Source organism: Poecilia reticulata, chromosome 20 (genome assembly GCF_904066995.2).
Source record: "Poecilia reticulata chromosome 20, P_reticulata-male-v2, whole genome shotgun sequence".
Taxonomy (NCBI): domain Eukaryota; kingdom Metazoa; phylum Chordata; class Actinopteri; order Cyprinodontiformes; family Poeciliidae; genus Poecilia; species Poecilia reticulata.
Window position 1 is genome coordinate 19,839,767 of NC_088849.1, and position 25,986 is coordinate 19,865,752.

Consider the following 25,986-nt stretch of genomic DNA (forward strand, 5'->3'; position numbering starts at 1 on the left):
TACCTATGACACTAGGTGCTCTGAAACGTCGGGTACTTGCCGTATCCGAGAAAAACGCATCCGACAAGCCGCTCTGCCGGACTTCACACCGCCCAGGCGCACATGTTGCCCGTCCCCGTCGTTAATAAACGCAGAAAAGAAGAAGCCAGCAGAGCCGCGGACCGAGTCTCCGTGCGGGTACCCTGGCCGGCTGGTGTTTGTAAAGCGCCGGACTCTAGATGCGCAGGGCGCCTCCCCTCGCCGGACTCCCGAACATGTGAGCCCACCTTTCCTCTCTCGGTGCTGACGCCATAAATAGACCCGGACGTGAAGCAGCAGCCGTCCTTCCTCTCCTCAGGCGCCGCCGGTGATGAAGCAGCGGTCCGCGGTGGCTCGGTGCGCAGGACGCCGGTGCCACCCATCCACCGCCAGGAGGATTTCTCGGGGAGTGAGGACGGACGGAGAATTTTAATGAGGACTGCTGCAGTTTCCTCCCTGATCGGAGGGTCGTGGTGAAAACTCACCCGCTGGCTCAAAGGCTTTAGGGTTTTAAGGTAGTTGTCTCTCACATGAGGATGAAGTGATGCGATGATGAAGAGTCAGGAAGACTCAACTCCTGGAGTCCTGCCAGCCAGCAGAGGGGGGCATAAAAGCACCTCTATGGGACACCTGTTGATAATTAGATAACAGCCTTCCCTACCAAGCAGAGTGAGCCAATAAAACATACTTTTCGTTTAGTAACGTCCTGAGTCAGTTGGTCTCAATTTCTTCACATGTTGCCCTTAAAACGTCATTGTTTTTAATGGTTCTTGATTTAAAGCTCTCCAGGTTTTCTTTTTAAGATTTATTTTCAGAAGAAATTTACGTTTTTAATTTTTAAGCAATTTAACTGACTTATGATTTATTCTGATTAAATATCCCTAAACTCTAATGTCAAACCAGTGTTATGCCAGCACAAAACAGACCAGCTAAGGTTTGCAAATAGAATTTTACCCAGTTTTCTTAAAATTAATTTTGGTATGAGTAAATTGGCACTAAAAGAGTCCCATAATGTCACTTCACGGACGAGATGGGTACCAAATTGGATTTGGATTTGTCTAGGGTTAAATGGGTCACAAATAGATTTTGGTCAGGTTAAATTTGAACTACATGAGTCAAACACGCATTTTCAGACTTATTGAATCCTTTGGTTGTCCAGACTAAATATTAAATGTGGGTGGCTGCTAATGGGCCCCATTTATGGGACCCACTTTGACTGACTAAATACAAATTTAGACTCCCTACATACTTAGCTTGATCTGAAATGGGCATGATATGATGCCATCCATTCATGACCCTCTTGGGTTCGATGTTTTACCTGCATTGGATGTGTAAAGCATCAAACAGGATTATAATCAGGCTGTATGGGTACTAAATAGGCTTCTGTTAAGGAACCAACTATGTTACAATGTATATTTGTAAAACCAATTGGGCTCCCCATGTAAGTCCTCAGTTGTTTCTCAATTGGGAAATAAGAAAACCAGTTTATGCAATAGTCTGTAAAAATGACCAGGTGATAAAAGCAGAATACAACTGCTGTAACTTTAAATGTTACTGAAACAAAACAGATCGCTTACCGTACATGGGCCCCATATGGACTTTTCTCAGACTGGATTGGTGCTTATGCAGATAACAGTGTACAAAATCTAGTTCCCATATGAGTCCCACCTTTACCATCAACAAAACCAGTTGGGTCCCCATGAAGATCTTAAATGAAATCAGTTTGATCCTCTTAGATGCAATAAAACAGCAGCAAGCCAAAAATTGTCAACACAAAAGACCCTAACCATCATGTGTGTTTGGGAACCACATGGATTTTGTTCTGACTTGATGTTCCTGGGCTCATAATGGACATTTTGGCCCTCTGGGTTTTAGTAAATCAGTGATTCTTGAGAATAGGAACAAAACGGGTTTTAATTGTCCCCAATGTTTTTTTTTTTTTTGGGATTTCTCAACCTTATGTATGCAAATATGACAAATAATGTTTTGGAAATGTAAAGGTTTTTCACTTTTCATTTAGAGTTGCACTATGGAGGAACAATACGTTATGCTTTAGATAATCTTATTTTAGGCATATTTATCTTCCCATATAAAACCCATATGGGGTCCAGGTGTAAATATGGGCTTGAAACAGCTGATCCCAAGTGGGATCTATGGGCTTTTTACTACAACTGGTCAGACACAAAGACAATCTGATCAACAGAACCTCAAAGAACCAATTTGACAAAATATAGGATGCCGTATCTCAGATACAAAGACTGGGCAGAACAGGAGCTGGAAGCAGAAATCTGTAAATGCCTCTCAGGGACTCCACTGCTGATTTAAAGCCCTGACTGAGCTCTGACGTCTGAGTCATGGCAGCTCTTTGTCTTGTAATCACCATTCTCCTCTAACAGATCAACCCTGCGTCTGCAGGGCAGCGGGTTCATCCATTAGGAGGTTAAACCACTTATCTGTCCATATGGCAGGGAACAGGAACGACTAGCCTCAGCTGGCAATCTGGCATGAAACAGCACATTGTTGAACCATAGATATACATCAGCAGGAAAAATAAAACTCTGCGTTTACTGCATGGAAATACATGACAACATAAGAATGCTTTCATAATGGAAACCAGTTGACTGTTAAAAGGGTTACAAATATTAAAAATAACTAAACATCTTATATTTATGTCTTAATATAAATAAAAGAAGTTCAACATTAAATTAACTTTTACTTTTGACCACTCTGCAGCTTTAAAGTGGAAGTATTAAATCACAAGTCTTAAAATAGGATTTAACTCATAGTTTACACTCTGGCCTTTCTGATTCAATGCAATGCCTGCACTGCCCTCTACTGGCCGCAGTGTTTTACTCCACCCAATTGCAAACCATGACTCGACATTTTCTGCACACCATATTTCAGTCATCCATCAATCCAGACTCAGCGTGAGCAGCAGCAACTGCAGTGGTTGGAACAGAGGCAGCAGGAATGACAAAACAGATGCTACATTTATTTTATTCCATTTTCATAAATCATTAAAAAAAATCTTATTTACAGTTATTTTCACTCAAATGAAAATGTTGCAGGAATGTTTTTTGTGCAAAGGTTTCAGTTCAGTCGGCTCTTTTTCAGCTTGGTGGGGTCGGCTGCTGCTTTACGTTTACGGGACGGTGTGAACGGATCTTCCTCAGGCGGCGCTGCAGTCAGACAGTACAACTCGATGGGCGGCGTCGGCTCCTGAAAGGTCAGAAAACACAAAATATCAACAAAAACTGCAAAAACACCAAGAGATCCAACAGATTTAAGACATTTACTTTCTAAGCAAATAAAGCATTTTTACAGTCAGTCACCTGCATGAGGTAATCTGCAATGTACTCCGGTTTCAAGCATGTCACTCCCTGTGCCGTGGCCTCAGCTACGTCCACCCTGAAGTCTCCGGGTTTCAGACGACTGAAGTCTGCAAACAGATGAGTGGCCTCTCTGTAGAGAGACGGGGAGGGGCTGGGCAGCACCTGAAGGGAAAACAGATGAGAAAACATGACCGGACGGCGATAACTCAAACACATTTCAAGAAATGTTACATTTATATATTAAAAAAAAGAAGAAAGAAATTAAACTGTTTGTTCTTTTTGACGCTTTTTGACTTTCTATTTGGACTCATTCTGAGCTTTATGAAACATTTTCTCCATAAATTTATGGAAGATATTTCTGCAGAGGTTGCTCAGTATGAGGGATTACTGAAAACCTAAGAAGCAGTTGGATTTTTTACGGTTGAAAACCAATTAGCATGAGAACCGGCATTGTTTTTATAGCTGATATTGAACTAGAATCCATAGTAGACTTTGAATCCGTCTGTAGACTGGAATAAATTTAGAGTATATAATAAATTTAATCTGCTTGTCTTGTGAAGTGCCAAATTGTGGTGCATGAATGTTGGTTTTACAGCTCCTGTAACGTGTGGCTTGTAAAATAAAAGCAGGGAGAAACCTTCGCTCCACCAGACTGCAATAACCGCCTGAAGCCCGACTCTCTGCTCTGGTCGATGTTCAGCATCACAGTCCAGCCACTGAAAGCTCCCTGGAAAATAGGAAACATCCTTAGTCAAGTTAAAACAGTTTTAGACGCTTATCTTTTAAAAACCTGTGAGTGACAGTGATAATTCGCCTAGAAATGGATCTGGTACGTACGTCGTGTTCAGAGCTTCCCTGCAAAGCTTTTCTCCAACGCATTGCAGCCAAGGCCAGTCTCTTCTGCTGAGAGGTGATGGAGGGAAGAGCCTCCAAGATGGAGCAGCTGCCCCATTCATAATCATCCTCCTGCATCACAAGAGGAGACAAAAGGAGAGGAAAATCCCAAATAATCAATGAATCTGATGAAGAAATTAGTGTAGAGACGAAAAGCTAACATCTTAACCATCTGATGTTACAACAAATCCAGCTGAATCCAGATGTTAACCCTATATTTTCAGATTGAAGCTACACCGGATAGATAAAACACAGTGGAGTTGTCTTCAGGCTCCCACCTGAATGAAGTGTCCCACGGAGCGACACGCCTCCAGGTAAGAGCGATGCAGGATCCACTTGCCGGCTGCCATGGCGGCCAGATACTTCTCGTTTCGCAGTGGACTCCCTACGATGATGTGGGAGCAGCTGGGGTCAAAAGACTGCTTGTCCAGGACGACGCCCCCTACAGGACAAAGAGATGGATGGCATCAGTAAACTACACCTGGCAGATATTTAAAAAAAGAGAACGGAACTCCAACTTATAACTTATACTTAGACCGTTGATGTTTTTTTTAATATGCTGTATTTATAAAAATACTGAAGTATTTTGACATTTGATCCCCAGAACAGCTGAGCGACTCACCGAGTTCCTCTATGAGATGACTGTAATCGATTCGCTCCTGAGGGCTGAGCGACGACAGCTGAAATCTGGGCGGCTGCTTTTCTTCCTCTTTCTCTTCCTGACAGAAACGAAACACCTTCACAGCTGCAGCGCCGTGCTGGAAATAACCAAGAAGGTTCCAAGAAGCACTTACCTGTGGCTCTGGTGCTACTAGCGGTTTGGCGAGAGGGAAGGCGATGCTGGGAGCTTTAGGAGTGAGGATGTCGTCTTCTGGATCCTCTGATGGAGGCGCCACGACCTTCTGACCCATTTGCTGGTTTATAACGTCACAAGCAGCTGTGAGGAAATTTAAGGATACATTTTAAAGTAAATGTAGGCCTTAAATTTTACCTTCGATTCTCAACACTTCCACGTTATTACACGGATCTTCTTACCCATCTCTACCAGCTCAGAGTCCGTCATCGAGTCCTTGAGGTGCGGTCCGTGCTCTGCTGTGGGAGGCGGTGCTGCCGCCAGGGGCTCTGAGTGTTGGGATGGACTCCCAGGCCACTGGAAGTTATCAGCCAGCTTCGCTCTCTCCTCCCTGGCTGTCGGATCGTCCCAAACTATCTGCTCACTCTGAGACGGCTCTGTGTTTATGTCCGTCACCGCTTCTCTGGTTACCCTGGAAACACATCAGTGAGAAGCAATTAAAGGTTTCTCATCATAGATGTTTGATGGATCTATTTGGGGTTCTTCAAGGCTCTACTCTATTCCTACTTTACTGGGACTAGTAGTGAAGAATATAAGGGTTTCATATCAGTCGATATTGATAATTATCGATTAGTTTTTTTTGTTTTAAATATCTGAAATACTGCCAAACTGTTGATGGGACCTTTCCTGTTTTATCCAGAGTTTTCTCTAAACATTTTGTTCTCATTTCCTTCTTTCACTTTTTATTTTTAAGCAGTTATGAGGCACAGTGGTGAAATTTTAATTGCTGTTGCACAAGTTACTCAAAGGTTGTTGCTAGGTAACCAAAGCGTGAGTGAGTTGCTAGGTAACCAAAGTAAGTAAGTTGATGCCACAAGCCTAGCTTAGCTAGCTAAAAGCTACATTGCTTTTTTGCTTCAGTTAAACACTCAAAACAATCCCCGTGCTGCATCACCATCATAGTCACATGACCGTTTTTTTGTACCTCAGAGCTTCCAGGGTTCGTCTGCTCCCACTGCGTCCAGCCCGGCTGCCTTCAGGCGTGTTTGGACCCGAGTCGGTGCAGCCTGATCCCATCCTGGCCAGTCTGACAGAAGCCCGCCTGCCTGTCGTCATTTTGGTGGCCGACATGATCTCCTGAAGTTGTCTTTGCAGATTCTCTCTCATTTCCAGAGTATCTACAATATCGAACTCACTTCAGTCGTCAAGTTCTCAAGTCGTTAGTGGAATCAGCTCAACAACTCCTCACCTCTTTTCTCTGTGGTATCGTTCACCTCGTCTTGATCAACACATCCGTTACTCACAGGATGCACGACTGCGCTTTTCTCTGCAGCAACAACTGCCGACTGAAAAATAAACACATTATTAACAAAATAGACACAAAAACACTAACATGGCTGCTCAGATGTGACAACCTTGTTGTGTTTTGATTCGGTGGCGTCTTTGCGTTGTGTCCGTGTTAAAGGCGGAGATCTCTGGGAGCTGCTGGGAACCTGGCTGAGGCTCAGACTCATCTTTGGATTATAGGTGAAGGGATACAGAGACTCGGAGACGCGTCGCTGCTCCTCAGCACACTGCACAACAAGAAACGCATGAAACAAACATGAAGAGGCAAAACTGTTTTCCTAACAGGTTACTTCCTTTATTTAAGACAAGAAAATATAACATGGCAAAAAAAGTGTAATTAAATAAACTATAAATAAATAAATGATTACTTGGATGTGTCAGCATAACAATTAGAAATAAGAATAAAATAAAAGTAGGAATAAAAAAGTAATTCAACCTGTAATCAATAATAAAATTCCCATTTTAGTTATTACATTCAATTTTTCCATTGAATGTATTTTTTTCATAGTCATACAATTCAGCACATTATGAATTTACAATGCTCTGGTCATTTTAAATGATCTAATTCAACTACAATCGGTTTGGAGCTTAACCAATCAGATGCCAGGATCTATTTCGAAAGCAACAGTTTAAGCAAAAATAATTTTATTATATTTGCTAGAGGGGGGAAATTTGTACCATTATTAAATCTCTGGTAAGGTGGGTAGAAAAATGTATTCAAAGGGCCACAAATAGTCCTCACAACTTTCAATTTTAAGTGTCACTTTTAAATAATTAATTCATATTAACTTATAATTTCAGAAATTATTTAAATAAATACATCTTAATTGTAGGTGTATATATTTTTCAAACATAAACTTGTATAAATAATAATGTTTCATCATTTGTTTTTATCCCCACATGTTGTGAATTTAAATATTGCATTAAATAAAAACATCTCTAGAACGACAGAGCTGTAATTTTTCATTTTAATTTGGTGAAAAATAATAATCAGTTTGAGGTAAAAACGTATTTTTCCTAATGTGAGCTTACAGCATGCAGCCAGTACTGGGACACCACATGCAGGCCCTTCTCCTTCACCGCCTTGTATTCACGGGAGTTGTCTCCAACACGACCCTGGTAGACGTAGTGCGTCACTGTGTTGTCACAGGCCCACCTAAAAACAAGACAGACAGAATCAGCATATCTGGTAAAATTCTAAAATGTATTTCTTTTTAGATCCTGGTTTCCAGTTAACGCTTTTGACTGCTCTCTGATTTTCTTCCTGTCGTTAGTCTATGAAGAAAAGCTTGAAGAAATTATATTTATAACCCAGACAAACAGAAAGTCACTGATTGTTAATGAGAAGTCCATGGACTGACTAACCTTTAAAGGTAAATTAGCAATATTAATACAAACATTTCAGTTACATTTATTTTGTGAAGATTATTAAATTTTTTTGAACCACTGAATAAATGTGCTGAGATTTAAGTTTGTAGTTTCCAATACAATTATGCTAAAAAAGAAAGAAATTTACTATAAGCCTTTATACTTATTCTAAATATGGAACGTAACGTAATTATCATTTTTACCTGAGGTTTCAATCAACCTCTTAGTTGAAATAAAAGGCTTGAGCTGCAAAACTCTAAACTAGCGGCATAAAATGTTATATTTCTGTGTAAAAGTGGTTCATAAATCCATAATTATAAGTAAAACATTTTTTCATGAAGAAAGACATCCCTATAGCTAATTAGCATTAACTGCAGAGTACCTGAAGTCAGCTCCAAGCGAAGCAGCAATAGCATTCAGTTCACTTTGCATCTTGCTCAGTTTCTTCCCCACACAGATCACAACACCAGTCAGGGGTCCCGAGTCTTTCTGAGGGATCTTGAGAAAACAAAAACTCTTAAAACGATATACATATTCTGAGTACTTTATTAGAGTCACATTGTCAGCTCAGTAGAGTCATGCGCAGCACAACAATGTTTAAAATAAAAATGGCCATTTATCTGACCTCCTTCTCGGTTGTTTTCACCAGCGGCGGGCTGGCAGAGACTTCCTGCATTTCTGTGGCGTTATTCACTGAGCTGTTTGCCAGAGCAACCTTCAGGTTCCTGTTGATAACGTTGGTAAGTGGAGTTTCCACCCTTTCTCTGGGTTTAGATCTTCCGCCAGGAGTCTCCAAATCTTTGAGTGCATCCTTAAAAAGTGAAAAGATCAATCTGTCACATTCCCTCCTGAGAGGTTAAAACTAAATGTCTGTTTTTTTGGTGCAGGAAGAGTTCTGACCTTGAAGTTAAAGGATGGCCTGAAGAGCTGGTCCCTGACCAGGAACCGAGACGGAGTGTCCAGCTGCAGGGACGGCTCCTTCTGGAGTGACTTCCCTCTGTCGCCATCTTGGTTTGGTGTCGGTGTGCTCGGGTTTTCTCTGGGCTTCATCTCGTCCAACACAGATCGAAACACTTTGCTCTGAAAGCGACCGCAATCGAGCGGCGTGATCGCTTTTCCGCCCTGCGGACCCAGCAACGGGATCTCTGGGGAGCAGCGAGCGGGTTGGAGCGGAGCTGCTTTCTGGGATCCGCCGACGAAGCTCTCATCTTCTTTCTCTGTGCAATTGCAAATGGTGACAGTTAATTTGACACAAAATTCAATTTTTGGCAGTAGAAACCTCAAAGTTCAACGGGATTAAAGCGACACAAAGTAGATCTGCAGGTAATATGAATGCCACCTGGAGAGGAGGGCAGATCCACCAGATATTTCTCCTCTGCCGCCCTCTTCCCAGTCCGCGCTGACTCAAGTATCCAGTGCATGGTGACGGCAGGAAGCCCCCACTTCTTAGCTGCCTGGTACTTTGTTCCATCAGGGGTCTGTAGCACCAGGTGAGTGCTGGCCAGCATGCCTTTCTTCTGGTTGGCCAGGCGCACAAAGTAATCCTGGACACTGGAGGAGCAAAGGGAGAAAAGCAAAAGGTTTGAGCAAGAAGCCCACAGCAAAAGGAACAAGACAAGTAACAGAGAGTTAAAATGATCCTGACCAAAACACAAAAACAGCTTGAAAAACGAGTATTTTATACATCAACCCCTGTTAAAATGCCAGGGTTGTGACAAAAATATTACATTGTATTAAAACTTTCTCTACATTCAATGTGACGTAATAAACACCAAGAACATCTGACTGGACGAATGTATCAGTCAGGAGAAGAGTATGCTGCAAAAACAAAATCTTACCAAATATTTCTGTCAGGTTTTTAGTGCAAATACCTTAATTCACTTAAAATAAGACAAAACTAACTTACAAATAACTTTTTTTTTTACAGATTTCTTTCACCTCTGACATGGGGAAAATGTTTGCTATAAGTGAAAATATGCGCCACATACTTGGCTCCGAGATGCTTGGCCAGCTCCACCAGAGCCTCCCTCTCTGCTCCCGTAAACTGGCTGACAGACAGGACGCAGTCTTTGAGAGGAAAGTAGCCCTCCCTCACAGGAACGGGGGTAAACAGAGGGTTAGAGGGCAGCGGCAGAACGCGCTCGTTCTCCACACACATGGCCTGTGATAAACAAATCAGAACATAAATGTAGCTCTGCAAGACAAATCAGAAAAATAAGGCAATAATCTGAGTTCGCACCAGCCACGTGTCAGTGACCACCTCGTCCACGGTGGCCTCCACTGTGCAGCCCAGCTGGGGGACCACAGCGAAGTCCGCCACCACTCGGCTGCGGCCCGTCAGCAGCCTGCCTCCTTGCTCTCTCAGCAGCGCCGAGAGCTGAGCCTCAGCCTCCACACCGAAACCCACGAGCAGGAAGGATTTCCCAGAAAACAAACCGTCCTGCGGCAGTGGCTCTTGCTCTGGTCCCCCAGCATGGAGGGGCGTCCAGGACTCCGGCTGAGGCTCTGCAGCTCTGTTGAAGGACTTCCTGCTGGTATTCTCTGGTGCTGCTGGTGCCAGATCAACTTACAGATAAGAAACGAAAAAATTATTTCACTCTGAATTATTTAATCTGAGAATTAATTAATCAGATTCTTACCCACTGTGGGGTCGTCGTCCATGTACTGTGAGAGAAGATCCTCGTCTGTTATTGGTTCCTTGGGAGTGTTCGGGTTGGCAATAGGTGGGCCGGAAGACGAGCGACGACTCGCCGGAGGATGAGCGGAAACAGAGACGGCGTCTGAACCTGGAGGGAGACAGTCCGGATGGAGGTATCCATCCTCTGGGACCAACGTGCCTTTGGAGAAACAATCCAGCAGCCACTGTGCTGTTACCACATGGGGCCTGAGAAGAAACACAGGAACAGATTATTTAATTTGATTTAGTTGGTGAAGCGTCCTTTAACAGTTTTCTCAACCAAAATCCATCCACAAACTCTACAAAGCTACAGAGAAAATGCTGAAGGCCCAGAACTTCTGAGCTTAGTTGTCCTCTACTCTCTTTGAAAGTCCTGCAGGCTCAGTCGATCCAAGTTGAAGAATCTATTTCTATTGTTTTCTGCAGCCTACTCCACTCTTTCTGTTTGGCTTGGGTTTTGTTGCCATAGAAAGTCTGAGCTATTGGTGCCATTAATATTCACTCTAGGTGTTAAGCTTTTTTTTCCCACAATGCTTTGGTGATTAGCTGGCCATTTCTTTCTGGACTCAGACATTGTTTTCCTTTCTTTAGAAAGTAGCTTAATATTTATTGGGCGATATAAACACTTCTTTTCCTCTAATTTGAATAATTTGATCATTTAAAAGAGTAAAATTAACCACATTTACAACCAAAATACAGAAGTATTATCAGAAAACGGGATTTCAAACCTGTGAGTTGCTGTGGACAGAAATTTCTGGAGGTCCTGGTCCACTTCCCTCACAACCACATGAGTGAGATCCTCTCTGGGCTGGTTGAAGCGCAGGCCTCCAGCAGCGCTGACGAGCCGCCGCAGCTTCTCCAGCTTCTTCTCCGGGAAACCGCTTAAATATAACTGCGCAACAATAATCACATTTTAAAAATCGTCTAAAAATGAAAGGAATGACTTTGCTGTGTGAGGATGTGGACCAAGTTCTACCTTACAACCGTCCAACACGTCATCTGCTGGGCACACAGTGAGGTCTAACCGGTCGATGGGGTCTGGCGTCTCCACGCGGCTCATGGTGACGTTAGTGAGGGCGGTGTCGTTTATCGCCGCACTGGTGTTGACAGAAATGCTGCTCAGGCCCAACAAAGATGGACCATCTACAGAAAAAATGCACAACAACCTTAAGAACAAACCTCAGCAGGGGGAAGTCATGATTTATAGCTCAGTGAAGCACATTGATGGCTAAAGCATCGAATAAAGATACACTAATCTGTCAGTAGAAAATTAGCCCAGATCTATGTTTTGGAAAGCATCCAGATGAGGATAAATTCATACATTTTCCACCTTATTCTTAGAGAACTTCTGTCAGTTTCTGTTGCAAACATCTGCCATAATAATCGCAGTAAACAAAAATCTGCTTTTTTTTTCCTTTTCTTACAAATTTCTGACTTTACAATGTCAGAGAATATCTTAAAAACTGTGATTTTTTTCCCTTTAATTGTGGAAAATTCTTTTTTAATTGCAAATTTAAAACTTTGACATTGTAATGTTTTTTTCCCCCCTTGTAAATATAGAAAATTAATCTAAAAAAATTTGAGTTTTGGTGGAAATTTACACCACAGTGGCCTTTTTTTCTCATTTTATCAACAACAGCTCTAATACGCCACCGTGGATTTGTATTTATTTATGAATGCATCAACAAAAACAGAAGAAATTGGCAGGGTACCTTCTCTCTTGCTGGTGCCTGTAGGAGTTGAGGTGTTGGGTCGTGTGGCTGTTGAAGAGTTGCGCTGCACCGTGTACCGGCTCTCATCCTGACAGAAACCTTTATCTATGCTGTCGAACAGCCAGTGCAAAGACACACAATACACGTTCCACTTCCTGGCGCATTCGTACTTCTGACCTGCAAACGAAAAATAAACTCTCAGCACAACAGTAACAAAGAATGGGAAAAGAATATCATATTTAAGAATAGAACTGCAATAAAAGATCTAAGAGATTTTTTTTCTTGGACAAATTAAAATCGTGGGGACTTTACCTGTCGGTTCACTAACAATGAGATGTGTGCACTCGTTCATTTTGAGCTGGCCGGTGTATTTGGCCCCGTGCTGCTCGCAGAGCCGCTGCACCTCTTTGCGCTCTGTGCTGGAGAGACCAGTCACACAAACGGTACAGCCAAGCAGGATGGGGCACAGAAAGTCCTCAACTGGCAGGTCTGTGTACCTGAAGAGACTGGAGAGGAAAGTGCAAAAGAAATTAAAAAAACTCCACCTTGTAATTTAAGTGCATTGATGCTGAGCATCAAGTAATGACTTCAGGTTTCTCTGGGGTCTAATGCCCTCATTAGAGGCCATGGCATCACCAATACGTTGATTTACCAAGATATCTTAAATTAAAAAGAAAATCTAGTTCACAGTGAAATTACCATTATTAGTGAGTCTTTCAAAAAGAGCCACATTTAGTCAAATTAAAACAAGAATTGTTCACCAAACACAAAATCAAGTCTTTTCCTGTCAACTTTTCTTTAACAGACTGTGTTGAATTAACTAGAATAATTTGCTGCAAAAGATTTCAGTTAGAAAAAAAGTGCTTAAAATTTAAGGATGAGTAAAACTGTGTGCATTGTTCAGTAATTAAATCTAATATTTCCATGCTAATTAACAGAAGCTATCCCTTAATGAATCAACCAGGCTCTCTAAGGTGTTTACCTGTCTTGTGATTTTTCCCAGCATGCCTTGACCCATGTGGGCAGCAGTATGGGTTTTCCCAAGTTGGCAGCCACCAGGTATTTTTTGCTTCCTACCTCCCCAGCGATCAGGTGTGAGACGGACACGTTAAGATCAAGATAGACCCGTCCGCCCATGAGCTGCACCAGATCCATCACCTCTCCCTGCAGAGGGAGACAGAATACACACATAAGCACATTTATATGTCAAACTTTTCTAAACTTTATTCCAAAATTCTGTGTTTTTTTAAAGGAGTATTTAAAAAAACCAAACAAACAAAATCATCAGAACCAACTCGGGTTGCTTTATCCAGGCTGGTGCAGGAAATGGTGACGTCAGCCATCGCCATGTTATACACGGGTTTTTCTGCTTTAGGGACACAGCGCTGCTGCTGCAGGCAGTGCAGCACCACCAGTGGACTCACTATTCTGCACCCAAGCTGTGGAAGCAAAAGTGGCATCAATTGGAAAAAGCTGAGACACGGATCAGTTATAACATTTAAAATAAAAACATAGGCCCAAAAGAAACCCCGAGATCTGATTGTTACAGCCCAACAATTAAAATTATCAGGTGTTTTGTCTATAATTGAATTTAATTCTATGGATCAAATGTAAATAAGAATAAAGGCATGTTACATACAAGATCATAATTGTCATAATCTCAATTTCCTTACTGTTGTAAAACTCAATTAGACTGCATAACAGGTTTGCAAAATGCATACACAACGGGTTCAGACCTTCTTGCAGTGCAGGAAAGCTGGAGTGGTGAAGTTGATGAAAACAAACAGAGACTTGTCCTTCTGGTCCATCTGTAAAACATCTTCCTCCTGGATGGTTTTTAAATACTTTTCAGACTGCAGTTCCAGAATGGCCTATATAAATAGGACTTAGAGTTAAAACTGCAAACAGAAGCAGGGCTCAAAAATCTCTTGAACTACAAACAGAAACAATGTTAAGCCAGCAGTGATATTTACCTCATATGCTTTGACTGCATAATCTGGTTTGGATCCTTCACCCTCCACAAACTTCACAATAAAGTCTTCCTTCCCTGCTTTAGTCATGTTGAACTCGACGTATGAGGAGTGAGAAGACTTGACATGAATTACGAATGTGTGTTATTATTGGAACTTCAAGTGAGCCTTTATCCTTATTAAAACGGAAAACAGCAGAGACCTTTTAGACTTACCATAAAGTACAACCTACATATATTCAAATTAGTAAACATAAGACTTGAAGTACTTACTTCTTGGAAAAAGACTCTGACTGGCAGAAAATTTAAAGATAGATTATATACTCATGACAAATGTAGCTTTTCATTACGAACGTGCTAAACATTCGCTCTCAACATCTACCGCTAACCTTTAAAACTTTAAACGGTTATTTTTACAACTTTGAATGCGTCAAGCTTATTTAACATTTTAAGCATCCATACAACGTAACTAATACTATCCACAAAATGCATAAACAGACATAAATTAAATGTTGTCTTATTCATGTTATATTAATTCGGCTAACTCAAACTGGAGTTATTGTTGACACTCTTCGCGCCGTTGGCGCAACTTCCGGTGTAACAAGCTAATCCATCCGAGTGGAATCGAGCAGCTGCAATGGCAGATCCACAGTCTTTCAGACTGGACATATTACAGATACGCAGCATTTTGCCTCTTGCCTTAGTTTTGGGCTCTGGTTAACAAAAAGTAAATATGTCTCATATTTTAACCCGCTGTCTTCCTCACATTTGCTTAATTGATTATCTTAATGGTTTTCTTTAAGCATTAAGATAATGCTTATTTCTTTATTGCAACCATCATAAGAACATTTGTGCTTATGAATATTCAGAAATTAAGTATTCAAATTTATCTTTTAAGTTTTAAAATTGAGAGAAATTGCTTTGGGTCAGCTTTCGATTCTTCAGCTGAATATAAATTTACTTGAAGTTAACTTCGGACCTAAAGAGGAACAATTCTATAGTAAGCATCAGCTTCTGTTGTAGCTGTAGTTGATCCAGAAATGTGCTGCTTGTGTCACATCACACAGAGTTCTAAAATGAAAAGTTCTAAAGTTCTAAAACTTTAAAATACGGTTGTTAGTTTACAAATCATTAAACTGCATACCATCAAAATACTTTGAAGATCTGTTGTCAAGACGAGAGGAAGTAGTTGGATGATGGAACTGCATGTTTTTAAATATTTATTAAAATTCACATGTGATTTCAGTATTTCTTATTTAATGGAAACACTGCAATAAAATTGTTTCTTCAACATTATCAGAATATTACCCAAGTTTTTTTTTTAAATCTCGTTTTAAAAATACTGTCAGTTTCTGGAAACAAGATGGCCGCTTCAGTTCACATGTTTGGAGGAACCAGAACCAGAACTGAAACCTCACTGCTGAACTGTTAGCACAGTCTGTGACATCATCCAGCTTCCTGTTGGGGGTGGAGCTTAGCAGCATACTCCAGAACCAGCTGATACCTGGTTCTGGAGCACTAACATTTCACCTGCCAGATCACAGAAATCTGCTGCACCAATTAGGAACTGAGAGCAGAGAAAAGACGGCGTCTGATTGGATGAATGAGCAGCACAACCATAATCTACTCCCTGTTTGCTTCTCAGAGGAAGTGATGTCACTGGACGGCTGAGGATTTTAAAAACTGTTGAACTGAGATGTTTTTAATATTTCTGGATGAAAATAAATCAGAAAAAATATCAATGTTGAATTTTACAAAAACTCCATGAAGACACAAAATGGACTCGAGTTTGCATTTGATCTTTATTGATACAAACAAAGAATATAAAAAACTACAAATAAACGGGATGAAAATCTTTCAGGTCAAAGGTCACCATCATGATCCAGTCAGAGTGTCATTAGATTAACTGCTGCAGCTTCTAAGGATCAGCAGGAAACAAACGATTCTTTACTTTACAGAGATCATGGCGTCAACCTGCAGAGAAAAGAAAGATGCAGAGATCAGATCAGTGTTTCCAGCTTCTCTCCAGCAGCAGTCAGTGACGCAGCACATCCAGCAGAAAGAGCAGCAGGGCCTTCAGGTCTGTTCAGAGAGCATTACTGGGAACACTGGATCTTTGCTTTGATGCTAACTGGTTCAGTTCAATAAGCTGCCAGCAGCTGGACTTACAGCAAACATTTACTTACTTTACATACTTTACCAAAAACTTCAGCTGCTGTACATCTGAATCCTTCAGGCCGTCGTTGTGGCTCAGGTCCAGTTCAGTCAGATATGAAGGGTTGAAAAGTTCAGAGCTGAGGACAGAGAAGAACAGCTGATCTCTGACAAACTGCAGCCCTTCAACCTGAATAAAAAATAAAAGATGTGAGCTGAAGCCAACAGGATGCAGGTTAACCAGTCCAACAGGACCAGTTAAAGAGTCTCATGACTATTAATGCCAACATGCTGCTGCTTCAATAAAGACCTGCTGACTTCAGCTCTTAAACTCTGTCAGCTCCACCAGCAGCTCCATCACTACAAACTCAGCTTCTGCAGCAAATCAGTCAAGTTTCACACAAACTAACAATCAGCAGGAAATATGAAGTATCAATCAGTGATTATTGATTATACTGTCAGATTCCAGGAGCTGAAATTAAAAACATTCCAGACAAGAATTTGTCTTTTTTCTAAAATCAAAAACAATCAGTGAATTTCTAGATGGTGCTGCAGATGCAACCTTGACTCTTATTTTGTGTTTTCCTGTTTCCTCCCTGCAGCCTCTTCTCCATGACAGCAGCTCTTAACCATCAGGACTGATCTCTGGTCAGTTTCTCTGGTCCTGGTCAGAACCTCAGCAGCACTCTGTGGCTCCATCCATCCACCTGGTGACCATCAGCTCTCTGGGGAACCAAACTGATGAACGGCTCCTTCTCTGGTCCAACAGTCAGACCTTCAGCGATCCGCCTCGCTCTGCTTCACTGAAACATCCTGGACAGAGAGCTTCCACTGCTGCTCCAGCTGCTTGGAGCGGATGGCAGAGTTTCTCCTCCTTCACTCTGGTGGCTGTTTCCATCTCTCCATCCTCACCTCTGACCTCTGAGGCAGGAAGTGAGATCACAGAGCTGATAACAGGAAACCCTCCCAGACTCTCCTGGTGGTTCTGGCTGATTTTAACAGCACCAAGCTCTAATGAGCTGCACATATCCAAACAAGCAGAGACAGAAACAGCCTGGACCTCTGTTCACAGCTTAAAGGATGCAGACAGTGGAGAGAGCTACGACCTCTGACCTCTTCTGGCTGTGTGGTACACAGGCCATTTTAATGAAATAGTCAGTTTAAATTAATACCGTTTTGCTTTTTTGTGCAAGTGTGTCTGGACAGAAACCATCAGGACTGAAGCAGCACCAGCTCTCGTTAACTGACTCACATCGTCGACTAATTTATTGTTGAAATTAACTTCCTGTTCTCTCCTTTCCTGTCTTCATCGGAGGTTCACCTGACCAGGTGTTGAGCTGTAGCTCCTTCCTGGTTGAGGCCATCAGATGAGCTATTGCTGCTAGTTACTTCCTGTTCTTTCTGCAGATTAAGACCAATTACTGTATTTTTCAGACTATGAGCGCACCATACTATAAACCGTACCTTCAAATATTTTGAACTTCCCCCTCCCCCCTCACCTCATCCCCCTCCCTCCAGAAACGTACAACATATTAGCCGCACTGGCATGTAGTCCGGTGCGGCTAATATATATCTGCGCTCTCGGTTTCCCATAAGGACCCAGCAGAGGGCTGTGTCCTAACAACTGCTGGATTTATTAAGGACGCAGTTCTCCGTCTCCAAATTCGGTTTCGTTCACGCCGAGTTTACGTGCAGTGGCTTTATTTCCCTCCTGTACTGCCAGATCGATACTCCTCAACTTAGAAGCTGCATCATCCGAGTTTGAAAACATTTCTCCGTTCTGCCTGCTGCTAGCATGTGCTTATTCTAAATGAAAATTGGCACGTTCTTCTTTCATTTCCAATGATTCCCTTCCTGCTAAAGAGCCCCCTGGTGGTTGAAGAAAAATCCACAGAAAAGCCGCATGTTTAAAGTGTAGGAAAAAAGTAGCAGCTTATAGTCTGGAAAATACGGTAGGTGAAATTGGATGATTTCCACGGCACACTTGACGATCACTCACGATACACTAGTGTGCTGTGGCACAGTGGTTGAAAAACACTGCTCTAGTCTAAAAGTGTTGTTCAGTTTTAAAGAATTTAGCACAAACAACTGAAACAGATCCATTTTAAATCAAACCCAGCAGGTTGTTTGGTTGAACACATTCGATCCATTTACAGCTGGAAACAGATTTAGCTGAAATAATTGATCACAGAAAGAGATTGAACACCTTGAATTTACAAATCCCATCTAAAGACGTTGAATTGGTTCAACAGACAACAGGAGGAAGCTCTGATTGGAGGTGTTCAGTCTCACCTGGAGCACAGCTGCTATGATTTACTGTCAGCAGTCCAGCTCCTCTTTTGGGTTGTTTTCCACACTGGGCGCAGGAGGAGGGTCCAGATGGAGCAGACTGGTCCCAGTAGGACCTGATGCACTGTCTACAGAACCAGTGTCCACAGCTGGTAGAGACTGGATCCATCAGAACCTTCTGACACAAAGCACAGCAGGACGGCTGCTCCTCTTCCTCCCTCTGTGAAGACATTTCTTCATCAATAAAACTGTTCACTAAATACGAGTGAAATGATGAAGATGTTCATAAAGGTCCAACACAATCAGTAAAATCGCAATAATTGGAGATATGATCAGTATTTATGGTTTTGGGAATAAGACTCAGCGCTGTCAATCGCCCTCATGTAAAGACAACCATTGATCTGCCTGCATCATTGGCCATGCTAACTAGCATTAGCATTCTACTATCAGGAATCTGCGGCATAGCAGAGGATAAGTAAAGGAGTGGAAGAAGGGGATGAGCAGCGCCACATGAATGATGACTGACAGCTCTAAGACCTGCCTCTGATTGGGTGTTTCTAGATGGAACTGGGAGAAGGCAGAGGAGATCTTTACACAGACTATCAGTCTCATGTTGTCACAACATAGTGACAGTTTTAACAAATATGTAAAAAAATTATAAAAGCTACATACTACAGTTTCAAAGGTCAAGGGTCAAAGTTGAGTAGATTAGTTGACATGTCGTCCTCCAGGATCCAATGAATGGAACCCGGAGGACCGTTCCTCCATCCTGGACCCATAAAGACACTTGGCCTTCTTATGATTATAAACATTTATTCATCTTGGGAATTCTAACATTGCACACTTAAAGACTTTTAAGACTTCCATTTTTAATTTTTTAGGATTCTTTTGGTCAAAATTGAGGGTTTTTCAATAGCTTCCAGGTCATGTGACCTGTTGACTAAAAATCACTTTCAAATAATTATACTAGTCTCTATAGATGAGGCACAAACTTGTTTTGCATTTTTAGCCATTTTCCATTTTTAGGAATTTTTTTGGTCAAAATTGAGGGTTTTTCTTCAATAGCTTCCAGGTCATGTGACCTATTGACTCAAAATAACTCAGAAATTATTCTTCTAGTCTGTAAAGATGAGGCACAAACTTTTGTTTTCCATTTTTAGCCATTTTCCATTTTTTAGGATTTTTTCAGTCAAAATTGAGGGTTTTTCTTCAATAGCTTCCAGGTTATGTGACCTGTTGACTAAAAATCACTTTCAAATAATTATACCAGTCTCTATAGATGAGGCACAAACTTTTGTTTTCCATTTTCAGCCATTTTCCATTTTTTAGGATTTTTTCTGTCAAAATTAAGGGTTAAGTCAACAGGTCACATGACCTGGAAGCTATTGAAGAAAAACCCTCAATTTTGAGTAAAAGAAATTCCTAAAAAATTAAAAATGGCTAAAAATGGAAAACAAAAGTTTGTGCCTCATCTATAGAGACTAGTATAATTATTTGAAAGTGATTTTGAATCAACAGGTCACATAACCTGGAAGCTATTGAAGAAAAACCCTCAATTTTGACCAAAAAATTTCTAAAAATGGAAAATGGCTAAAAATGCAAAACAAGTTTGTGCCTCATCTATAGAGACTAGTATAATTATTTGAAAGTGATTTTGAATCAATAGGTCACATGACCTGGAGGCTATTGAAGAGAACATTATTTAATATTAAAATAATTGAAAATATTGTATGACTTTAAAATTTGATAGATATCGAGTCTCATGTAAAAGCATGAAATAGCACTTACTAATTGTGCGGCAAAGCTAAAGATGTTTGAGGGCCGCACTGGGATAACTCGGGGAATTGTAAACTGTCCGACGCGTGCTTCAAATAAGTCCAAGCCGCTTCTTTGTTGTTGCAATCAACTATTTATTCCACTTTGATTGTCTTACTTCAGATCTTACACTGACTGACCAGGCCAAACCATCCAATAGTGCCAACAATAGACGGCATTAAACACGGTCAACAGAAATTATGACCACCCGGTGCACCCACTTCCTCAAACATAAGCCAGCACGCCAGTATGGCTCGCATTCATACCTTCAGTGACAGCCACGCCCACCTCGACACACCCACCACTCAAGTGTCAAAGGCATGCGCTCCCGTCACCTCAATAATCATTCATTTTATTCATATGGCTCTTACACTTACAATTAGTTGGTTGGTTACAATTCAAGGCATTTAACATTTCTTTGACAGGAATGTTTGGTTCGGTAATTTGTTGACAGTCCCTAAGTCAACCTTCGGTCGCTGCGGCCGCGAGCGGTGGAGAACCGCCGGCCGACATTTGCGTTCATAAATCGGTTCAACCTTTGGCTAAACGCCGGTTACTCCACGGAGCTCGAATATCGAATATCCAACTTGAAACTAACTTCACTGCGGTGTTTCTATGTTCCTCTAATCTGAAACAAACTTCCACAAAACTGCTGAAACAGAGTTCCTTTAAATCAACGCTAAAACATGTTTGTTTAGGGCTGCCTTCGATTAACAACTGGAACATAATTTTTTAAAGTCTGGATTAGAAAGTAGTTCTTTTTTATCTTATGTGTTCATAATATAAAGCATTTTGAATTGTCTTGGTGCTGAAATGTGCTGGATAAATAAACTTGTCTCACTATAATTCAGGCTTTTCATCACAAATCTAAATACAAAAGAACAACACTTGAGGTTCCCTTTTATTCTTAAAATTTTATGTACAAGATGTGACTGATTTCCTTTTTAAATGTACATTCAATATAGAAAGTTTATATACGTAATATTACATTGAACATCTCACAAATTGCACTAGTCTTTCACATAAGATTCAGAATCAGAGTCAAAGTCATTCGTCATGTCTGCAGAAGCTCATTTCCTGTGGTTACTTTAAGTTTCTATCCTTACTTAAATAGTCTAGTGCTTTTTGCATTCTTGGGAGAGATTTGCTTAAAACATGGTAAGCAGGGAAGAAGAAGAAGGATGAAGATCAGAGGAATTAAAGTCTGGCTATTAGAGCTGGACAAGAAAAATCAGAAAGGTCCACTTCAGTTTTGGGAGCATTTTTTCCTGGGGAGATTACACACTTTTTTCTTTTTTAAATATCCAATGTCATTTCTTTTCCAAGTCATAATATTGTGACGTTTATGTAAAAAGTGAGCACAAACACGGCCAAATTTTCTGGGACGAGGAGAAGATTTTGGGATATGATAAAGAAGAAGACTGAAAGAAGAGGAGAGAAATTCCCCTAATAAGACTTGGTCTTTCTGCAGCTTTCTAACAAAAAAAACTAGAGTAAAAAATATATTCATACAAAAAAGTAAACCTTTTTCTGTCAGAAGAATAAGTAGCACAGGAAAAGAAAATCCAAATATGGTCATTTGTTAAAAGAAAGCAAATCTTGAAGACTTGAGTGTCATCTGAAAGCCGGGGGAAGGAGAGTGATGCTGCAGGACGAGTCGCAGAGAATTTGGTGACCGTCTTCCTCGGTCTTCTCTCTCCCGTCCCTTCTGATGTTTGGGGAGCCGAGCGGCCCCCTCTCCGAGCCGCAGAGGGCAGTCTGGGAGCCTTAGCGCGACTATGACGGTCTTTCAGCCTTGGTCTCCGCTGTCGTTGTCTACAGGGGGTGGGACGCTGGACAATACTGTCGAGCCAGTTCCTGCCGTGAGGTAACCTGCAACTCCTGGACCTGCAGGCCACAGGGACAACGGGTTAGGCTGCAGACAAGACGGGACTTAGAAGAGGGTAAGCGCCAAGGATGAGCTATAATGGTTAAAGAGTGAATGTCCACAGAGCTCATCAATGTACTTTCCCTAAGATGGAACCAAGAAGATGTAAAAGTTAAGAAACTAAAGTAGTTTTCTCCAAATGCTCCACTTTTTAGGAGTCACTGACATGCAAAAGTATTCACACGCCTTCACAGTGAATAAATGTATATATTTTTTACCACTGAAATGAAGACGTTGAAATGGAAAGTGTCATGATGGAACAAGGATGGAGGAAAGAAGGGGAGGATAATTATGTGACAGTAGGAGCCAGGCAAGAGTCTACCTGCATCAAAGCAAGAAAGAGGAGGGCTGTGGGGGCCCAGCTCTGCAGTCTAGAGCCCACCCCGCAGAGGGCTGCTGGCGGCCAGGAGAGAAGGAGTGGAAACCCCTGAGGAGGAAACGTAGAGCACAAAGAGGGAAGGGAAGCGGAGAGCCGGGAAGTTACAGGGACTGGATAGAAAAAGGATTGCTTGGAGGAATCAGCCAAGTGATTTTTAGGATTAAGCAAATCATTAAGTTTCATCACCAGCTCAGAGAGAAGCAAGGAGGGCCGACATTATTAGTAACTGGCAAAGTTTTGCTGATGTTATTAATGTTAAGAGCCTGAAATGACAACGAGACTTTACCCGTCAGGTAGCCTGCAGTCTGAGACTCTGAGATGAAAAGATCATGCTTCTGGTCTTTGAAGGCACTCCACACTGAAGACCTCGCAAGGATTTCATTCACCTTTGAAACAGCAATTAGAAAGAGTTTTTATTTGTAAAACAATTATTGTCATGCTATTTCCCTAGTTATTAAATGTAGTACCTGCTCTCCATACTGCAAACTGCGAGTCATAGACTTGAGCGCCTTGACTATCTGCGCTTTAGTAGCTGAAGGGTTTTCTAGCGTCTCCAGGCCGATGCCTTCCAGTAACTTCAGGAGGTATGGAACCAGCTCCACCCTTAAGGCCTGTGGATCAGTAATAAGGATGTTATTTTGAACGGTAACAGGGAAAGTTCAAGAAGCAGCCACAGCTTACCTGAGCCACCAGTTCCGTCTGCTCTTTCTGAAACATCCGGTTGAGAGCTTCACACGCCAGCCCGGCCATGTCTGCTCGAGATTTCATCCCGGCCATCAGAGGGCCGATCGTCTCCAAAGACGCCATGGAGCGAACGCACAGCTGCACATTGTGATCAGAGAGTTGGAAAGTGGGTTATTACATGGTTCCTGGACATTTTACATATTTTGTCAGACTCAAATGATCAGAGTAATCTGTTCCTGGATAGATATTTCAGGTTGGACAATCCGGTCTTTAGACAAAAAAGGTGAGAATGAAAACGCTTTTATCCGGTATGTCATGTTTAAATTAGGCTAAAAAAAGAAGAATAATCAAAAATCACAATTTAGCTCAGAGGAAAATAGCATGGACAGATGAACGGACCGATGGATGGACGAACAGATTGATGGTAAAAGGACGGACAGACTGATATATGAATGGATAGATGGATGGATGGAGAAATGGAAGGATTGATCAGTGGATCAGACAAACGGACACCAGATGGTTCTAACAGACATTGAGGACAGAGGATAATATCTGGAAAATATACATATTTTTTCAAAGTTATGCTCGACTTCCTGCCGATCCCATCACTGTTGAGATTCATCTGTGGCTAAATGACGCAGCACAGCTGCTGGCTACATGAACGATGCATGTGAGCGTCTGACCTCGTTGTCTGACAGGACGTGGATGAGGCGGATGGAGCTCTTGGGCACAGCGTTGTTTTTGTGGTTGAGCGCCGCCAGGATGCGAGGCAGGTGACCCAGAGGGGGAACCTGGTCGGCCAGATGGCTCTGGGTGCTGAAAAGGCAAACGGCCGCCGTGGTAACCGTCTCCAGGCTCTCGCCCTGCAGGAGGCAGCTTATGTCAGGCAGATGATCAGAAACTCCAGGCTTACTTATGTCTAGTTCAACATTTTGGTGCTCACATTGGGGTTGTTCTTCTCCAGCAGCTCGCTCAACGTTTCCAGCAACGACACCAGGAAATCTCGAGGTTTCCGCAGAACCCATCCGGGCTGAGCGATGAAGATGCGCAAGAAGACTCCGCCGACTTCCACCTCACCCTGTCCCGCTCCGTAAGCCACAGTGAAGTCATCTGGCAACTGAGAACAGACGAAACAAATCCATTCAAATGCAGAGAACAGAAAAAACAAATCGGCTCATTTACCAGCAGCTCAAACTTACTTTCCAGTTCACGTCAGGATTGTCCTTTTGCTGTTTGAAGTGCCTTAAAGATAAAGGATATAAAGGATTTACTGTTAAATTTCCAACCCACTCATCTGTTTAAAAGGCGATGATCATAAACCAAACTCAGACACATACTCCAGCATCATCTCTCGCACTGTGGTGGACACTTTCTCTCTCGAGGTGTCATTCCAGATGAGCTCAGGGTTTTCATGCGTTCCCTCGAATATCTGAACCGCTGCCTCGGCATTGTCTCGCATGGCGTCCATAAACACACCGGGAAGGAAACGCATCAGCGTCAGACGCACCTGAAGGAGGAAAAAATGTACCAAAGGTTGGTTGAGTTAAAGATACGAATATAGGAGAGTCTTTTCAGAGGCTTTATTATTATCTGTCCATTCTGACCTTTGGTCCGACCAGCTTGTCTGAGGTCATCTTGGAGAAAAGCTCTGCGGTCTGGGTGCGGACTTGAGGGTGTGTGCAGTTGCAGAACAGGTCCAGCAAATAAATCAGAGCACCTGTGGGAGACACAGACCAACAAAAATACTCAGTAATATGACATTTAGAAAGACATGAACAGTTTCTAAGAAACCTAGTGGACTTACTGACCTTTGGCCATGGCCTCTTTAACTATCTTTGTGTTTGAAGTGAGAGCATGGAGGGTTTCCAGCACCATCTGTCTGCCTGAAGGAAGCAGCAACAACAATGCCAGTCAACAAATCCATTACGAAAAATGATAAGAGGCAGTACGTTAAATATGTTTGTGTTTTCTTACTGGAGGGAAGTGAATGCAGCAGCAGCAACAGGTTGGACAACACCAGGGACTCGGCAATGTTACTCACGCATTCCTGGTTTGATGTCACTGTATTCACAACCTGAGAAAAAATGTTCAAATTAATTTAATACTAAAGCATATTAAAGATGAAGACAAATTATATGTTTATGCATAAATACTTGTAGACAGGAAGGATAATTATCTATCGTTACCTCCAGAACCAGCTGTTGCACTCTGCCGGCTCCATGAACCCGCAACAAAGAGAAGAGCAGCTTGAAATGGCCGATACACTCCGACTCAGAACCTGAAGTTATTGGGAAGGAAGAGGTAAGAACAGAGGAGAAAAACCAGCAAACATTCACCAGAGCAACATCTCACCTGGGTTGTTCTTAATGACGTTGCGGAGAGCCTCTAAGGCCATCTCAGCGAAGCAGAGCCTCTCGGCGTGCTGCTGGGACTCCACTTTGTTACTCTGACTCATGGCCAGCAACGTGTGGAGGTACTGAGCCTGAGAGCCCACGTAGTCCAGCAGACAGGCAGCAAATGCTTTGGGGTACTAAAGACAGAGCAGCGTTATAAGGTCGGTTTTATTTAGGAAATAAGAATAAGAAATAAGAAAAATATGAATAATAAGAAATAATAAGGTTGTAGTGC

At 42.0% G+C, this 25,986-nt stretch overlaps 3 protein-coding genes and 1 long non-coding RNA gene across 12 annotated transcripts in view; all 4 read right to left on the reverse strand.

Moving 5' to 3' along the window:
* Positions 1-590, reverse strand: part of tmem108 (transmembrane protein 108) — a 47,450-nt gene extending 46,860 nt beyond the window's left edge. The window contains exon 1 of the mRNA XM_008396587.3: positions 4-590. The gene's annotated coding sequence lies outside the window, so the exon portion shown is untranslated. The remainder of the gene's footprint in view (positions 1-3) is intronic.
* Positions 591-2,997: 2,407 nt separating this feature from the next.
* On the reverse strand, positions 2,998-14,729 carry topbp1 (DNA topoisomerase II binding protein 1). The gene is made up of 28 exons (XM_008396585.3): positions 14,384-14,729; positions 14,115-14,286; positions 13,878-14,012; positions 13,437-13,580; positions 13,124-13,305; positions 12,454-12,647; positions 12,142-12,318; positions 11,406-11,572; positions 11,158-11,321; positions 10,392-10,636; positions 9,992-10,317; positions 9,741-9,913; positions 9,092-9,303; positions 8,653-8,969; positions 8,378-8,563; positions 8,135-8,250; positions 7,417-7,540; positions 6,453-6,611; positions 6,287-6,383; positions 6,023-6,215; positions 5,280-5,509; positions 5,039-5,181; positions 4,867-4,963; positions 4,523-4,686; positions 4,188-4,316; positions 3,988-4,077; positions 3,351-3,512; positions 2,998-3,237 (listed from the first exon to the last, which is right to left on the reverse strand). The coding sequence occupies exons 2-28, from the start codon at positions 14,199-14,201 to the stop codon at positions 3,109-3,111; spliced, it is 4,542 nt and encodes a 1,513-aa protein (XP_008394807.1). The 5' UTR covers positions 14,202-14,286; positions 14,384-14,729; the 3' UTR covers positions 2,998-3,108.
* Positions 14,730-15,893: 1,164 nt separating this feature from the next.
* Positions 15,894-17,254, reverse strand: LOC145549303 (uncharacterized). Its single transcript, XR_014085201.1, has 2 exons — positions 16,297-17,254; positions 15,894-16,084 (listed from the first exon to the last, which is right to left on the reverse strand). It is a non-coding gene; the product is annotated as an uncharacterized LOC145549303 (long non-coding RNA).
* Positions 17,255-21,251: 3,997 nt separating this feature from the next.
* The window catches only part of dnajc13 (dnaJ homolog subfamily C member 13), a 32,227-nt gene continuing 27,492 nt past the window's right edge, over positions 21,252-25,986 (reverse strand). For 8 of the 9 annotated variants that reach the window (XM_081601562.1, XM_081601561.1, XM_081601560.1 and 5 more), the window contains 13 exons: positions 25,711-25,888; positions 25,545-25,636; positions 25,333-25,432; positions 25,167-25,241; positions 24,963-25,075; positions 24,696-24,865; positions 24,558-24,600; positions 24,302-24,475; positions 24,042-24,221; positions 23,356-23,496; positions 23,142-23,285; positions 22,961-23,060; positions 21,252-22,255 (listed from right to left, as the gene is read on the reverse strand). In XM_081601562.1, the coding sequence (XP_081457688.1) occupies positions 22,158-22,255; positions 22,961-23,060; positions 23,142-23,285; positions 23,356-23,496; positions 24,042-24,221; positions 24,302-24,475; positions 24,558-24,600; positions 24,696-24,865; positions 24,963-25,075; positions 25,167-25,241; positions 25,333-25,432; positions 25,545-25,636; positions 25,711-25,888 (1,608 nt within the window). In that variant the 3' untranslated portion in view covers positions 21,252-22,157. Of the gene's footprint in view, positions 22,256-22,617; positions 22,723-22,960; positions 23,061-23,141; positions 23,286-23,355; positions 23,497-24,041; positions 24,222-24,301; positions 24,476-24,557; positions 24,601-24,695; positions 24,866-24,962; positions 25,076-25,166; positions 25,242-25,332; positions 25,433-25,544; positions 25,637-25,710; positions 25,889-25,986 lie in introns of all 9 variants that reach the window. The other variant, XM_081601567.1, reaches the window with a different exon arrangement.